This window comes from Copadichromis virginalis, linkage group LG19 (genome assembly GCF_057382275.1).
Source record: "Copadichromis virginalis isolate Kocher_CV1m ecotype Utaka linkage group LG19, C_Virginalis_male_GT1.1, whole genome shotgun sequence".
NCBI lineage: Eukaryota > Metazoa > Chordata > Actinopteri > Cichliformes > Cichlidae > Copadichromis > Copadichromis virginalis.
Window position 1 is genome coordinate 7,479,853 of NC_140636.1, and position 16,425 is coordinate 7,496,277.

General features: G+C 40.3%; 1 protein-coding gene and 1 long non-coding RNA gene across 2 annotated transcripts in view; one reads left to right on the plus strand and one right to left on the minus strand.

Annotated features, from left to right (window-relative positions):
* Window positions 1-16,425, plus strand: part of strn3 (striatin, calmodulin binding protein 3) — a 53,118-nt gene that overhangs the window by 12,739 nt on the left and 23,954 nt on the right. The window contains exons 2-15 of the mRNA XM_085440846.1: window positions 1,851-1,954; window positions 5,473-5,546; window positions 6,080-6,158; window positions 6,297-6,455; window positions 7,008-7,146; window positions 7,306-7,441; window positions 7,673-7,812; window positions 7,898-8,076; window positions 9,078-9,125; window positions 9,971-10,092; window positions 10,872-11,039; window positions 11,118-11,258; window positions 11,350-11,457; window positions 11,642-11,728. Of these exons, the coding sequence (XP_085296972.1) occupies window positions 1,851-1,954; window positions 5,473-5,546; window positions 6,080-6,158; window positions 6,297-6,455; window positions 7,008-7,146; window positions 7,306-7,441; window positions 7,673-7,812; window positions 7,898-8,076; window positions 9,078-9,125; window positions 9,971-10,092; window positions 10,872-11,039; window positions 11,118-11,258; window positions 11,350-11,457; window positions 11,642-11,728 (1,684 nt within the window). The remainder of the gene's footprint in view (window positions 1-1,850; window positions 1,955-5,472; window positions 5,547-6,079; window positions 6,159-6,296; window positions 6,456-7,007; window positions 7,147-7,305; window positions 7,442-7,672; window positions 7,813-7,897; window positions 8,077-9,077; window positions 9,126-9,970; window positions 10,093-10,871; window positions 11,040-11,117; window positions 11,259-11,349; window positions 11,458-11,641; window positions 11,729-16,425) is intronic.
* Window positions 1,845-4,515, minus strand: LOC146685486 (uncharacterized). The gene is made up of 3 exons (XR_014916653.1): window positions 4,453-4,515; window positions 3,730-3,792; window positions 1,845-1,907 (listed from the first exon to the last, which is right to left on the minus strand). It is a non-coding gene; the product is annotated as an uncharacterized LOC146685486 (long non-coding RNA).

The following is a 16,425-nucleotide window of genomic DNA, read 5'->3' on the forward strand; positions in this document are numbered from 1 at the left end:
GATACATGAAACGATACATTTTTAGACATAAGTTGTAACGGCCGCCGTTTTCTTTGTATTTATTACACAGCGTGCTGCGGGGAAAAGCCTGTTCTAACGTTTGAGTCTAAGGTTTATTTTTTAGCACCTGGCGGCTCTTTTTTACTTCTCATCTGTAAATAATCTGCTCTTTCACGTGATTCAGTTTATTTTGAAAAGTCTCAACAGGATCTTGAGCTTTATTGTGAAAGGTTTATGTGGAACATAAACAAGTGGACACGCGATGGTGTTACCGTCGTTGTTGCTAACGACAACGCATAAAGACAGGCGCTTGTCCGTCCGTAGTGTGGTTATATTGAATATAAGAGAAAGAGAGAACTTTAAGAAATGAATATAGCCACTACAGTGACCATCAAAACGGTGAAAAAATATTGCTGTAAACAGTTTATTTTGCGACACCACGAAACAAACGATAGCGTAAAATGAAACGATAGACGTTTTTATATCGTCATCCGATATATATCGTTATATCGAACAGCCCTAGGCCACCGTATTTTTTTTTTTTTTTTAAACGTGGTTTTTTTTGTTTGTTTTTTTTGTTTTTACATTAGTAATTCCTTTTGTGCATAATTTTATATTGTTGTTAATAATAAATTAATTAAAGCAACAAAACAACCTGAAGAGCCGGTTGGCAGCCGAAAGAGCCGGTTCTCTGAAAAGAGCCAGAAATCCCATCACTAGTTGACAAGTAGTCCTGAAGAGTGAAAATGGATGATACAAGCAGTCTGTCTTATGCTCTTTAACATGCCAAAAGCTGAAGTGAAACTGAGCGTTAAAAACAATGAAAAGTGTCCACCATAACCAGTGTCTGCACTTTTCATACCGTGTTTTATGATCTTTAGGGTTTCTTTTTCCTCATTTCATCCAGTCAGGGTGAACTCTGCTGTCGCTTTTTCCAACATTATAGTTTGGGATTTTCAGAGGACTGCATGGGAACAAGTTTGCCGGGACTGAAAAACCCCTTTTGGTAGTTCCCTACAGGCAAATACATATGTAAATGGAAATAAATGTACTAGCATAAATTAAGCAGAAGGCAGCGACACACTTCTCCTATTTCAGAGTTCACCAGGAACAGAAGAAGCACACTGTGCCGTTCTTGTAACGCTGCGTGCATGCATTCACAGCTTATACCATCTAACACACTCTCACGCACATATTCTGGTATGTCAGAGTGATCTCGGGGGTTGCCGTGGAGCTGTGGCTGTCAGTCATAGAGCTGGCCAATCATAGCGAGGCTGAAATAGTGTGGTTTGTTATGTAATCTTCTTTCTCACATCCCAGTTTACCCCTGACCACTCTCTCCTTCCCACTCTGGCTGTCTCTTTCAATCTGGGGGAGGACCTTTGGTTTTCCTGTTACCAGGCCATGTCAATATGGGCACGCTGGCAGAGAACACTGTGTATAAATGGCTCTTGGGACCTATTAGTGTTGGGTTTCAAGAGCAGCTGCTGGACTGACTGACAGACAGGTGTGGTTAGTGAGACAGGAAGCATTGCTTTCTGACAGGTGAGAGGACTTCACTGGTCAAAAAGAGTCCAGAGTCTAGTAATTCCAATTGATCATCATCTTTCTTTCTTGTCTTTGAGTTTCCACGCAAAACAAAAGAAATATTCTAATATGTGGGTAAATTTGCAGTACAGTGCGGGTTTATGGTCAGATTATGAATCATCACTGAAATTCCATTAAAGAAGAGATTTTTATTACGTACTGACATGTTTCATCCTGTAATTAAAGGTTTTTAAACATTTTAAATGAATAATTATACTGTAAACTGAACTCCTCATTAATGCTTTGTTTGTATGTTTCTCCAGGCGAGGATAGCCTTCTTGCAGGGGGAGAGGAAGGGCCAGGAAAACCTGAAGCATGACCTGGTTAGAAGAATAAAAATGTTAGAATATGCATTAAAGCAGGAAAGGTAAGACACAGAATCTTCATAATATATTAGAGGGTCTCTTTACCTTACAATATAACATGTCTTGAGGTGAATTGTGTTGTTGTTAACTGGTGCTGTGTAAATAAAATTCAGTTGAATTGTTGGTGATCCGTAGGGGTTAAACTGGACTTCACACTGAAGGCTACCAACTATAACTTTAGATCACTGCTGATCTTTAAAAAAAAATCCCGTTAGATCTTTAATTTCCTTATTTTCAGTGCCATGAAAAAATATTTGCTGCCTTTTTTATTTCTTAGTGAGTTTTTTTTCCTCGTTTGTCAAACTTAAATGTTTCAGAAGATCAAACAAATTGTTATACCAGACAAAGATAATCCAAGTATGTACAATATACAGTTTTGTCACAAAGTTGACCTGTTTGAAAAAGTATTTGCCTCCCTTGTTAAATCATAAAGTAACAGAGATTAACCGCATTTTTTGGAAATCTGCGTTTGATTTCACTAGCCACATCCAGGCTCCAAGAGGGCAACAACACTCCTGCAGGAAGCTGCTAAAGAACCCAGAACAACTCCAGGTCTTACTTGCCACAGTTAAAATCAGTGTCCAGGTTTCAGTAATAAAAAAGAGACTGGGTAAAAATTGCACCCATAGAAGAGTTCCAAGGAGAAAACCACTGCTGGCCAAAAAGAACACAAAGGCTCGTCTCACATGTGCGAAAAGCATCTTGATGATTCTCAAGACTTTTGGGAAAATACTCTGTGGACTGATGAAACAAAATTTGAACTTTTTTGAAGGTTTGTGTCCTGTTACATCTGCTGTAAAACTCACGCAGCATGTCATAAATCATCAACAGTCAAACATGGTAGTGTGATTGTCTGAGGCTGCTTTACTGCTTCAGAATCATGAAAAGTGCTCTGTACCAGAAAATCCTGGTTTCCAGCCATCAATTCATCCCACTTGGCTTATGCGATGATCCAAAAACACACACGCAAGCCCACCTCTGAATGACTTTATAAAAACAAGAAAACAAACAAACCCATAAATAAAATCAAAGTTTTTGAGCGGACTACTCCGGATTTAAATCTGATTTGCTAAATAAGTCATTCATGCTAGAAAACCCTCCAATGTGACTGAATTTAAACAACTCTGCTAAAAAATAGTGGACCAAAATTCCTCCACAGTGGGAAGGATCCATTGCCAGTTTTTGCTGCTAAGGGTTGCACAACCAATTATTAGGGTTTTTTCTTTTTTAAATATATAATTTTTTGCCTTTTAACTGGCTTTATTGGATAGAAACAGCAAACATCGACAGGAAAGTGGAGGGAAAGAGAGAGGGAAAGACATGTGGCAAAGGGGAACAGGTCGGACTTGAACCTGGGCCGGCCACTTTCAGCCATGCGGCATATGGTCGCCTGCTCATCTGACTGAGCTAAACTGGCGCCCAACCCGTTGTTAGAGGACTACCGTATTTATGGGACCATAAGGCGCACTGTCGACAAACGGGTCTGTGTTCATACATAAGGCGCACCGCATTATAAAGCGCATTTAACTAAACAAATCAGTCAGAAAAGTCTAACTTTACTCAACTCATTCCGCTTGCTTCCTCCACTTCCATACCATTAATTCATTAATGTTGAATTCTCTGGTAGCTGCTCTATAAACGCTGGAACAACAGTATATGTTATTCCAGTGTTTTTCTAATTTTTGCTATGTAACTTTGCACTGTCCACTTTCTGCTGTAACAAATTTCCCACGTGTGAGACTAATAAAGGTTATCTTATCTTACATTAATGACTAACCTCATATTGTGGCTGGACTATCTCAGTTGTTCTCTCCTACTGAAGTTTGGTCCGTTTACAGCACTTTTCCAGACGATTGCATTTGTCAAAAAAAGTGGAAAAAGGTTAGCGTTCATTCTCCAGGTTCAGTTTTATGCTTTGGTATGCTAACATAGCGGTGTCGCTAGCGATCACTAGCACAGCATTATATACCATCTAGCCCAACTTCAGTAATCCTACAAACATCACTATTGTGTAGCTTTCTCTCTACATTCATGTTGGAAGTGATAGCAGAGCTGTACGTTTTATTTTTTTCCAGAAATCTCTCAGTCAGAACATGATATACCATGTTAAGGTAACTAGCAAAACCAACGAGCTAACTATCTACTAACTTCCTGCTAACTTCTAACTCCGTTTAATTTAATAAATTCTGTTTTCATGGATGCCTGGATGTTTAACTTAATTGATACACCTGGTAAAGCAGCAACACTGATCATTTTATTAAAGATGAAAGAATTTACACAGTGTTTGTTTGGGACCTGACATGGACGGAGTTTTGGACCCAGATTACTATGAGCCGCAAGGCTCCTGACTACGGTAGCCATAACGCTCAGACAATTCATCAAGCGGTGCAGCTTCGTAGCTTAGCAAAGTCCTACTAAAACATTTTTTGACAGATTTTTGAGCGCCGTGTACCACATAAAATCCGCTCGAGGTCAGTGTAGCAATGGGAATTGCATTTACCTGTGTGTTCCGCCCGGAGTCTTGAGAGTGTAACACCGGAAGGTGAGAAGCAGAGACTCCGGGTGGAACACACAGGTAAATGCAATTCCCATTGCTACAGTCAGTAAACACAGCCAGAATTCATAGATAAGGCGCACCAGATTATAAGACGCACTGCCGATTTTTGAGAAAATTAAAGGATGTTAAGTGCGCCTTATAGTGCGGAAAATACGGTATTCATTTTTCCACATAGGGCCCGGTAGGTTTGGATAACTTTTTCAGTAAAATCATCATCTAAAACGGTGTTTTGTTTTTTGTACGAGGGCTGTCTAATATCAAAATTTGTTCAACAATCTGAAACTTGTGACAAACATGCAAAAAAAAAACCAACAAAGAAGTCAAGAAAGGAGCAAATACTTTTATTTCACTGTGCTGAGTCTTTCACTTCAGTTTGCAGAAGGCTAATTCATTCACAGTCATTGGCATGCTTGGATAGCTTGTCAGGGTTATGTTGTGATGGATTAGAAGTTTGTCTTTGGGTGTGTCGTCTCAGTGTCTGCCACTTGCTTATTTTCCAAGCAGCACAGGTACTCTGAAATATAGAGCACAGAAGTTAATATACCAAATAACCTGGACTAGTGTATTAAAGGGATATGTTTAATTTGTTTGAATACAAAGTTAATTAGCTTTCTATAGTTCTGCTTCAGACTGCTGTTAAATTACTGCTTCGTTCTGTGATTCTTGTGTTGCTTTTGTGCACTAGTGATGTAATAGATTATTTGTATACTTCAGATTCTTTCTGTTTCACTGATAAAGAATCTGCCAAAGCCTTCTTTTAGTTTCATCTGTTTAAGCCATTTACATTTTCACTTTTGCTATGGTGGAAATCTGTTTCCCTTCTCTTAGACCACACACTTTGAGCTTTTTTCACTGTTTTGGGGGTGACAGAAAATATGCATTAAAAATATGTTATGTTAATTTTAATTTTTAACCATGTCAATTGATTGGTTGATGATTAGTTTCTCTTTTTTCCATTTTCAGAGCAAAATACCACAAGTTAAAATATGGAACAGAGCTAAACCAAGGAGAAATGAAGATGCCAAGTTTTGAATCAGGTATGATGTCATACTCCCCTCCACTAATCTCTCATTGTACACATGCTTTATATTCAGTGTGGCCTTTTGTAGACTGCATATAAAAGATGTAGGTTCTTAGCCCCTGGGCAGCATGGTGGTGCAACGATTAGCACTGTCGCCTCACAGCAAGAAACTCCTGCGTTCAAATCAGTCACCTGGCCAGGGTCTTTGTGTTTGGAGTTTTCATGCTGTATCTGCATGGGTTCTCGCTGGGTACTCGGGCTTCTTCCCACAGTTTAAAGACATGCAGTTAGTGGGGTTTTGTAATAAACTGGAAACACATGAGCATTAAACACTGTGATGTAAATCCCTCATCATACGCAGTTCTTTAAAATGTTAATTGTTAATTGGAATTGGATAAGCACAAGAAGATGGATTGATTGATGGACTCCTGACCTTTCTTCTTAGACTTGAACTAACTCACAGCTTTAAATACAACTGATGAAAGCCATCTCTGTTTTGTGTCCAGCAGGCAGTGCTGTATAAATCACTGTTTCTGTTTTTGTCCTTAGACACCAAAGATTCAGAGGTCTCTGCTGTTCATGCCAACAGTCAGCTCACCTGGAAACAAGGAAGACAGCTGCTCAGACAGTAAGAACATTTGAGCACTTGTATTTGCAGTGGAAGCAAAATGCTGAAATAATTTTTTGAATTAATTTGTTAACAAAAATCAGTATTTGACCAAATGATGTGTAGTTTACAGTGTGCACGTGTTTGTTTGGCGGTCAGGTACCTACAGGAAGTCGGATACACAGACACCATCCTGGACGTTCGTACTCAGAGGGTTCGCTCTCTGCTTGGCCTGTCGGGCTCAGAGCAGAATGGATCTGTGGAGAACAAGAACCTGCAGCACCTGATCAATGGGACCGAGCGCCGCAAGGACAAAAGGTACAGACACACGCACAGCTGTTCACATGCAGTACTAGCCAGTACTTTACTGATTTCAGCTTTTGTGAAAACCGCTCCAGTAACAAAAAACATAAAACAGCAAAACAAACACAAATTGGTAGTTCCTTTGTAACAAACTGCTTACTTGCCTATCTATAATAAGTTAATTCAGCATCAAGCTTCATTTCTTTGCTCTCAAGGCTTGATTTTGTTTCATGCCCCACTGTAAAACATGGATTCTCACTGTCCACTGTTGTGTTTACCATCTCAACATGAGCAGCACCACATCCCCTTCCTCTCATGCTGGTCAGTGGGTCAGTGTTTATATTATTCTAGCTACATCTGAATCTAACATTTGCCTTAAGTTATTATAACCATGACCTAGCCTTTGCCTAAGATAGTGGGCCCGAACCCAAACCTAACCTAATATCGCTTTCACATGAAAAGGAGCCAAGTCTCCCCAGTGTGACATCTCCCACCACACTGACAGTGCAAGCACAAACACAACCCAGCAGACAACTTAAGTGTAACAACATTGGTGTTTATATCCAGGAGTCCAGGTGATGTTCTGGAGACTTTTAACTTTCTGGAAAACACAGAAGACAGCGATGAAGACGATGATGAGGAGGGGGACCTGATGGATGACATCACCACTGACAAACATCACAGAGCCAAGAAACATAAGACCAAGGTAAACAGAGAGCAGGCAGCCCCTTTTAAATCACCACTGTTGTTCTTTTCCCCTGTACCTCCTTCCTTTACTCTGCCGTCCTTCAACACCTCTTCCTTAATTCTTAACTTGTGTTTTGTTTTTTGTTTTTTTTCTCTCTTTCCTCTCCTGCTATTTCAGGTGGGAAACGAGGGCTTAGCGTCAGAGGATGATGCCGACACAGAGGAGGCTCTAAAGGAGTTTGACTTCTTGGTGACGGCTGAGGATGGAGAAGGGGCGGGTGAGGCTCGGAGCTCCGGAGACGGGACAGAGTGGGGTAAGAGATGTACATGAATCCCACTGATTGTAAATATATGAAGGCTGTGTCCTTTGCTCTGTCTGTTGAATGATATTCACCTTAAATAAACAAATGCAAATTGTAAATTATTGATGATTATTTTTCCAATTAATGAATTGTGTGGCTGTAAAATCATTATGACAACAGCTAATGAATATAATCTTGTAATAGAGAGGTACAGTGTGTTTATTAAAGCCTCTCACTCTTCAGCGGAGCCTCTACCATTTCCTACTGGCGGGGGGAAGTCCTTCTTACTTGGGGGGTCAGATGATGTGTTGGAGAGCGTGCTGGGACTGGGTGACCTTGCCGACCTCACAGTCACCAACGATGAAACAGACTATGGCTATGATGTAAGAAAAAAAAAAACTAAGCTGCAGTTTAAAACTCAAACATTCTTTAGAAATTGCCCTAACATTGACATCTTCTTTTCCTCAGCTGCCGTCCAGTAAGGAGTCTTCGTTCAGGAAGACATGGAACCCCAAGTACACGCTAAGGAGCCACTTCGATGGTGTCCGAGCACTGGACTTTCACCCCGTTGAGCCCTGCCTGGTCACCGTGTCCGAGGATCACACCCTTAAACTGTGGAACCTCACCAAGACTGTCCCTGCCAAAAAGTAGAGTAACACCAGATGTACACATAAACCTCCAAGCAGAACTACCAGAATAATCAAAAGACTCTGGCATAAATTACACCAAAATATATAGTCTGAGGAGCTTGGAAAGAAAAGCTTCTTCAGTTCTGAACTGAAGAAGCTTCTCGGATGAGAGGTGAAACGTTTTCAAAGAAACCTAAAGAAGTCCAGACTCTTTTCTTTTCAAGCTCCTTAGACTACAATGACCTGGATGACTTTGTTTATGTAAAATAAGACATTGCCTTTACTTAAATAGCCAGCACCCGAACACCTTAGTCTTTGCTGCTGTGATCCCAATGGGACCTTCTCTAGTTACAGCATGATTATGCTTGTTTCTCTTAGCTGAACAGTTCTTGCCATGACTGGGATTACTGCAATAGTTAAATAAGGCTGTTTGCTCTATACCAGCATTACATTAACACAACCTAAGTGATGGTCTTGTATTGAAGAAAGAATTTCCAGTGATTAACTTGTTGCAACGGTTGCTTCTGGAAACCATTTGCAGTGGAGACCTCAGAGCTGGTTGAAATACTGGCAACATTGCAAAGCTGTGATCAAAGCAAAAATCATTTTCTAAAGGGTATCCTAAATTTTAAAAAAAGAAAGAAGAAAAAGTTCAGTCGGTTGAGAAAAGAACGCTCAGCATGGACAGTATTTCCTCATCACATAGAAAAGCTTTTATTCACTCTGCTTCAGAGGAAAATCCTCTCCTTACAAACCTGGCAGATCCTTTCAGTATTAGCATCTCATTTTCTCCTCATCACTGCGTTTCCATGGCACTATTCTGATCAAACTCACACCACAAGCTTCTGATGTGTCAGTGTCTTACAAATAATCCCTTTAAATAATACCCCTCAGGACTTACTGTCGTACAGTGAAAAACAGTCACTGCTGCCTGTAACAGAGTTGAAGAAGAGTCTGTTTGATGATGAAGTAACAATCTGCTTGTTTATTTCACTGTTGTTGTTGTTTGTTTTTTCCAGAAGTGCCTCTTTCGATGTGGAACCGATCTACACATTCAGAGCCCATGTGTATGTATCCAAACACACACAGTGTGTCTAAGGCTCTATTTGACTTGATGGTTGAGGTTCCATGGTGTTTTTAACTTTTTCAAGTTACATCAGATTTCTTCACGTTTTAAGTGACACAAGTAATATTTAAAAAAAGTGAGTTGTTTTTGTTTTTTTTTTTGTTTTTTTTTAAAGGTAATTTCAGACCTGTGGTGAACTGCTGTTGGCAGGAAGACAGAAATGATGCTTTTTAGTGGCAGCAGCTATGAATAAATGAGCATTAGTAGTGATTAAGACTGACAGGCACCCTGTAGCTACAGCATGAGAATAATCTCAGCAGCAGGAAATATGTCTGAGAAAATGTAAGTCAAACACCAGGAAAAAATTGTTATAAAGTAACAGAAAAGTGTTTAAAAAAATCTGGAAAATTTAATGGACCAAATTGCCAGATAATAGTAGAATTAAAAATAACTAAAATGCAAATAAAACACTAAATCAAAATAAAAACTGTATTAAAATATGTCTGAAAAGTTGTTTTTTTTTTTTTAAATATTTTTTAAAAAAAAAGAATTTGATTAAAATATCAGAAAATGTCTTTAACAAACTAAAAACTATCAGTATCATGTTTGGACAAACTAGATTTATAGAACATTTTTGGTATATTATAGTTATAAAGGTCTTTTCACTGCTCATGTCTAAACTTGCTAGATGTTGATCTCACTCACACTCTTTGTGAGTGTAAGTGAGAGATCTCAGTAACCAGCAGGATTAAATGACTGTCGAGGTTACGTGTTTGCACTTGACATCATCCGTAAATATATGTATTTTATCAAACCTCTGGTGATGATGCTCTTTTCTGTCTTCAGTGGACCAGTGTTGTCATTGGCGATGACCTCCAGTGGTGAACAGTGTTTTAGTGGTGGTCTTGACGCAACCATCCAGTGGTGGAACATCCCCAGCTCAAATGTTGATCCCTACGACACTTATGGTACACACTATTTCACTAAGTGAAAGGGAAAAGGTTTAAGTAGTAGTGAGCCCTGCTATAGTTTCGAGTGGCGCTAACAAAAAGAGGAGAGGCCAAGCTGAAGATGGCAGAGACGGCTCAGGTTGGGCAGATATGAAAAGTTAGAGCGACAAGGCTGAGATGTTTGGGCATGCACAGAGGAGAGGCAGCGGATATATTGGACAAAAGACGTTGAAAATGAAGCTGCTAGGCAGGAGGAAATGGGACCACAGAGAAGATTCATGCTGAGTGTGGACATGCAGAGGGCTGGTGTAGCAGAAGGGTATACTAATAATGGGGAGATGATCCACTGTGGCGACTTGTTATGGTAACAGCCAAAAGAAAAACAAGTAAACCGGTTGTCTCCTTTCATAATGATCTCCTTGTTTTTTCAAAAATATAGATTTCTTAGATTACCTCACATGGCTCTGCTATCCCCAAAAAATTTCTTTTTCTTTTTTTGTTTTATTCTTTTCGGTTCCCAAGTTTGAATGTTTTTCTTTTAGGTCTGCTCCTATTAAGGCTGCTTTCCTCATGTCTTTACTTTCTGAACAAAATGCTGGATTTTAAAAAGATGTCTTTACTTGGGGAAAAATACAATTTTTCGGGAACATTTTATTTCACAAAACCTTACAAAGACACCAAAAATGTCTTCCCTTTGTTAAAGTTTTCTCTTTCAATTGGGAATATTTGTCAGTTAGATGAATGTACAGTTATAAAAACAGAAGGCCCCTCTCATTTCTTATCTCTCTTCCAATCAGATCCAAGCGTCCTGGCAGGTTCCTGGTTAGGACACACGGACGCTGTGTGGGGATTGGCATACAGCGGTATCAAAAACCGCCTCCTGTCCTGCTCGGCCGACGGAACAGTGAAGCTGTGGAACCCAACAGAGAAAAACCCCTGCATTAGCACTTTCAATACAAACCATGGTAAGAAGAAGAAAAAGGGTGCGCTTCTTTGCAGGAGGGAGTTTGAACAGACTTGCTGATGTTTACATCTGTCAACAGAGCATGGGATCCCCACATCAGTGGACTTCAATGGTTGTGACCCTGCTCACATGGTGGCATCCTTTAATAGCGGAGACGTGGTTGTGTATGACCTGGAAACTTCCCAGCAAGCACTTGTGCTCAAAGGACAGGGAGATGGCAGTAAGAGCACAAACAACCATGAACAGATATGAGGTGTGTGATGGGTTTTTGAGGACAGTAAACAGTGTTATCCCTTTCTCTCCCTCCTCAGCTCTGTCGGGGTCAAATCATATAAATAAGGTGGTGAGTCATCCCACGCTTCCAGTAACCATCACTGCTCATGAAGATCGACACATCAAATTCTTTGATAACAAGTCAGGTCAGTCTGCAGCTACTCCCCAGCTGTGTCCATCACTCCAAAGATGGTGAGCCTGATTGGTGAGATCAGGTTTCACAGCTCCCACTTCACAGACACTGTGTACAGAGTGACTCAGAATTATTTTGACTTGAGAAAAACGAGTCCTTCTGGAAGTGCTTAGGTGTGCCTTGTGTCCTCTATGCAGGTAAAGTGATTCATGCCATGGTGGCTCATCTGGATGCAGTGACCAGCCTGGCCGTGGATCCCAACGGCATCTACCTGATGTCTGGCAGTAAGTCTCATAAAAGTCTTCCTGGAGCTCAGAATAAAGCATTGAATTTAATTTAGCTTTTTTTAAATTAAATTCTGAAAGTTATTACAGTTCTTCATGCGTGCTGTAGATGGTGACTAGTGAAGATTGAAAGGTTATCTATTAGGGCTGAGTATCGTCACTGATTTCTAGAATCGTTTCAATTCCGATTCACAAGGTCCCGAATCGATTCGATTCGTTTTATTAGAGACACAGCTAAGGGTTTTGCAATTTTGCATAATTTTAAAAAGTTTTAATTTGTTCAGTAGCATACTGAACAGCAGAAATTAGGTTTTCTTTTCCGAAGTAAGTAAAAGGAAAAAAGAAACAGCGGCCGACAGCGCTGTAAACAACGGCAGTGGGTGATAAGCAAGCAAATAATGCAGAAAACAGATTTTTAGATGGGAAACTATTCCTGAGAGAGGGAGAGCTGTGCAGGAAGTGTGATTTTTATCTTGGTGGAAGCAAAACAGTAAGTAGGAGGGAATTCATGACGATGTCTATGTGAAGCGTAGTTTGGATCATTTTGCTGCGGGTTCAGTCAGAGATAAAACCTGCAGCTTCAGAATCTAGCGCAAAAAGGACATAAACACAAAGCGCGAAACACCAGAATCGGTGAGCTGTCGGCTTTCAGCCCCGACCGTGTTCGTGCCGTCGGGTGAGAAAGGCGACATCTCACTGATTCTGATGCGTCGGCGGGTCCGCTCTTTGCGTTTACGTCTTTGTGCAGAACCCGTGCTCCTGCTCTCATTTACTGTTTTAGCTGTTTGGTGGTTGTTGAAATTTTGTGAGGTTTAACCTGAGATTCTGGCATTTTGGGCAAAATAAATTTATATTTAAAAATCGATTCAGGATTTTAATGAACCGATATCATGTTATCCAAGCTAGAATTGATTTTAATCGATAAATCGATAATCAAAACCCATCCTATTATCTATGTAAGTTAGTTCAACTTTGCTTTGTACCATTACATGACTGAGTATTCTCTTTAGTCTATTTACTTGTACAGCACATCGCATTGATTATGTAACACTTATGCGCGTGTCTCAAATACTCCCAGATCAAAACAAGAGTATGTCACCCAATTTTGACACCAAAGAGCTCAAAGATTTGGACCAGTAGGTTCGGCTACGTACAGGAGAGGCGAACTGAATGAGACTCAGACAACCGCGAGTTTTGAAAAAATAGCCGGAATTGTATTTTTCTTTTCAATTAGAAATAACAGGACATTATGACAAACACACAAAACACTTACAAATGAAATTATTCCCTTTCAGTACCGGTACTCTCTCAATAATACCTTTTGGCAAAATCACAGTGATCACTCGATGAAAACAAAACAAAACAAAACAAAAAAAAATCTTACCTGGGTGCACCCTTTCTAGAGGTACAGTTCACATCTAACAATGAACCACAATGTCAATCATCAGCATATAAATGTTAACACTTATGTGCATTTTCACAGACTTCGTTTACAAATAGCAACAGTTAATCAGCTGGAGGGTTATTTCCGACCGCTCACACTCACTTTTGTCCACATTCATGGAATGTACAGAGTCCGTAAAACGTGTCCTTAAAACAACCCGCCCGTGAGTCCAGGGGGATGTGTGTGAAAAAGGGGGACTACGAGTACAAAATGGCGTGGTGTGTCTCTGTTTTGTTGCATCTGGCCTACCACACTCTGATGTGCAGGACAGAACAAAGTCATTTGGTCCTTCAACGGGGTTGGCTCGCCATCAATTTCAGGATCCGTTGGAATGCACCAGGAAGATACAAACCAAAGAAACAAAAAAAACAAAACCAAACAAAAGAAAAAAAAAACCTGACCTGTCAACGACAGTGTCATGGGACATATTAAGTTCCTCATAAAATCACAATTCACACATTCACTTCAACTGCTGGGTTTCAGTAAATTGAACAAAGTTTCCTACAGAACATTCCTAAACAATTATCATTAAACACTGGAACATTTTACTTGCAAGGCATTCATGAAACACAGATAAATAATGAACAAGTAAAACACTTTGCTCACCGATCTCAGAATTAGAAAGACGGAGCAGCGCGAGATGGCGCACGACCGATGAAATGGCGTCGTCTCTAACTCCCGACCTTTCTCGACTAAGCAATGTAAAAAGAACCAGCTAATTACTCATCTTAGCAATATACATACAGTAAAACAATCTTTCGTAAACGGCGAGTGCTAGCTCTCCGTCTATATTACTCTTTTTCATACCTCGTCTCAGTAAATCGCTGTGTCTCGTTTCCTCACTAGCTTGCTCATGGAAAGTTCGCGAGCGGAAGAGAGAAAAGAAAAATCTGTGTCCTCCTAGGCAGGGGCGGCAGGTGGAGCCTGTACCACGTTTCAGCAGCTCATTGGCCTAGAGTAGCACGTGTCTAAACCAGAACAGTTAACTCCTTAACTGCTGCACCTATGGTTTATTCATTACAAATGAAGTGTGCTGCTTAGATTAATGATTCTTTTATTCTGGTGTATTCTAGTTAAGCCATACTCAAATATGGGTTACAATTATCATGTGTGCTCAACTAGGACACTTGCCTCACAACGGCTTTGTTCACAGCTTTAAGTCAAATGACCTGCAGTGCTATATGTTAGACCCCGTCTGCGTATATACCCCTGTCACCACAGTTATTCCTCAATCCTTATGCTCCTCACCTCACCACGAACACTTCATTTGGCAAGCTGGCTTTTCCATGTGAGGAGATTTTTGACTAAGACCCAAGGGCATGCATTTTGTCATGAGCTCTTTCACTCGGGTCACGTTAGTAGAGAAAGTCCTGGGAGGTGCTGCTCTTACACGGCACAATCCTCTTCTCAGAGTCCTTTGACCCAGTTTTAGAGTCGTCAGACCAGTATGCTGCCAGTCCTGCTGCGCTGGCTAGCCAAAACAAAACACCTGTTTCCTCTGTTTCACCGTATAACTAAGAAGCTCTCCTCTGACAGCTGAGAAGCCATTTATGTTTTGTGAGGTTTTCTGATGACGGTAAAAAAAAAACTTCTTTTTTTTTTTTTCTTCTTCTCAGGCCTAACCACTGCATGTATCAATCCGAAATCTACTCATTTCACTGTGTCTGGCTATAGACAGGATCTGGAAAAAGCTGATTTAGTTAACCACCACCTATAGATCCATTACTGACAGTTTGTTTGGCCCTGTCTCACAATCTAAACACAGGTGCCCCCACAGCTCTTCCATCCAAGATTTTCCACATTTCATTTAGACACATTAATCAGGCTTAGTGACAGAGCTCATGGTGCAGGCATTGCCCATCTATGTTTGGATCACTGGTTCCCCAGACAACCCACTGGTGCCTCTCCATATTGAGGTCAGATGTCTTTGGCCCAAGTTCTGTTCAGGTTGTCAGCCCCAAAAGGTGATGCACTTTCCTATCACAGTCTGATAGGCACACCCCCACAAAAACACTTTTGGTGTCTCAGGTTGTAACATTCAGTTTGACATCAGCCGTTCACACTGATTTCCATCCACTGTTTCACTCTGTGTACTTTGACCAAATGTATTAACGAACTGTCAGCTCAATGTGAGGAGTGGTCACATCTTAGCCTATTTGGACAATTGGGGTTTGATAGCAGGATCCAAAGAGCAGGCTGTAATGCGGGTTTCACTGGTCCTGTCACACATTCAAGTACTCAGTTTCTCTGACCTTTCAAAAAATGCCTGCTAACCACAAGTCAGCAGGTCTCTTGTCTTGGGCTGGAAATATGCTCAGTTTCCAGCTGTGGATGTTTGTCAGGGCACAGAATAGCTGCACTCAGTTTCACTTGGGGCACAGACTGCATTTCCACATAATATTGCAATTTTATGTCATGGTGATGGCATGATGGTTGTAGAGCCTGACTGATGTAGTATTTTTCAGACCAATATTTGGTGATTTTTTTAAAATAGGCAATATATATTGGCCAATAAAGCTTTATCTTCTAGACACACAAAATATGAATGGATTTCCCTAAAAATTGTTAGGTGTAATCATTTGAGTCCTTACCAAGATTGTATGAAAATGAAATTTAAAAATAGTTTTGTTTTATTGACACGAGAAGTCTTGGATTACTTGCTCTGCCCAACTGCAACTTCCCTGTTGGGAAACGGCAACCAGCTGATCCGAGCATACTGCAGTCTGGTGGACAAACTATCCAATGGCAACCCTCTTAACATGGTTGAACGGTCTTTTTTTTTTTTTGTCTCTCCTTCCTTATTTATTTTTCAGTTATCAGCAGAACAATTAAAATTATTTGGCAATACTAAGAAATCGCCTTACCAATATATTGGCGTGTTCAACAATATTTAATCAAGGTTTTAAGGATGACAGCATGTCAGTGGTGAATTCAGTTTCTGCCTAGCTGCTCCTTGCATGTTAGCTTTTTATCCTTTGAGAGAGCCCGGCTACAGTGCATGTAAACATTTATACCATTATTATTACAGACAGTGTGTGGCATAACACTAAACATTGGTTCAGTTCATTGTGGGTTGTTGACATTTCTTTATGGGCTTAATTTATTCTTTTAGAATCTTTTTCACTTCAGAACGCTGGACTTTAAACTGTTTAGAAGTCTCCTTATAACCCTTCCCAAACTGAAGGGCAGAAAGAATTTCTTCTCCAATATCATCTTTTTAAAAGCTTCAAACTGCCAAGAACTTCTCCTGTTG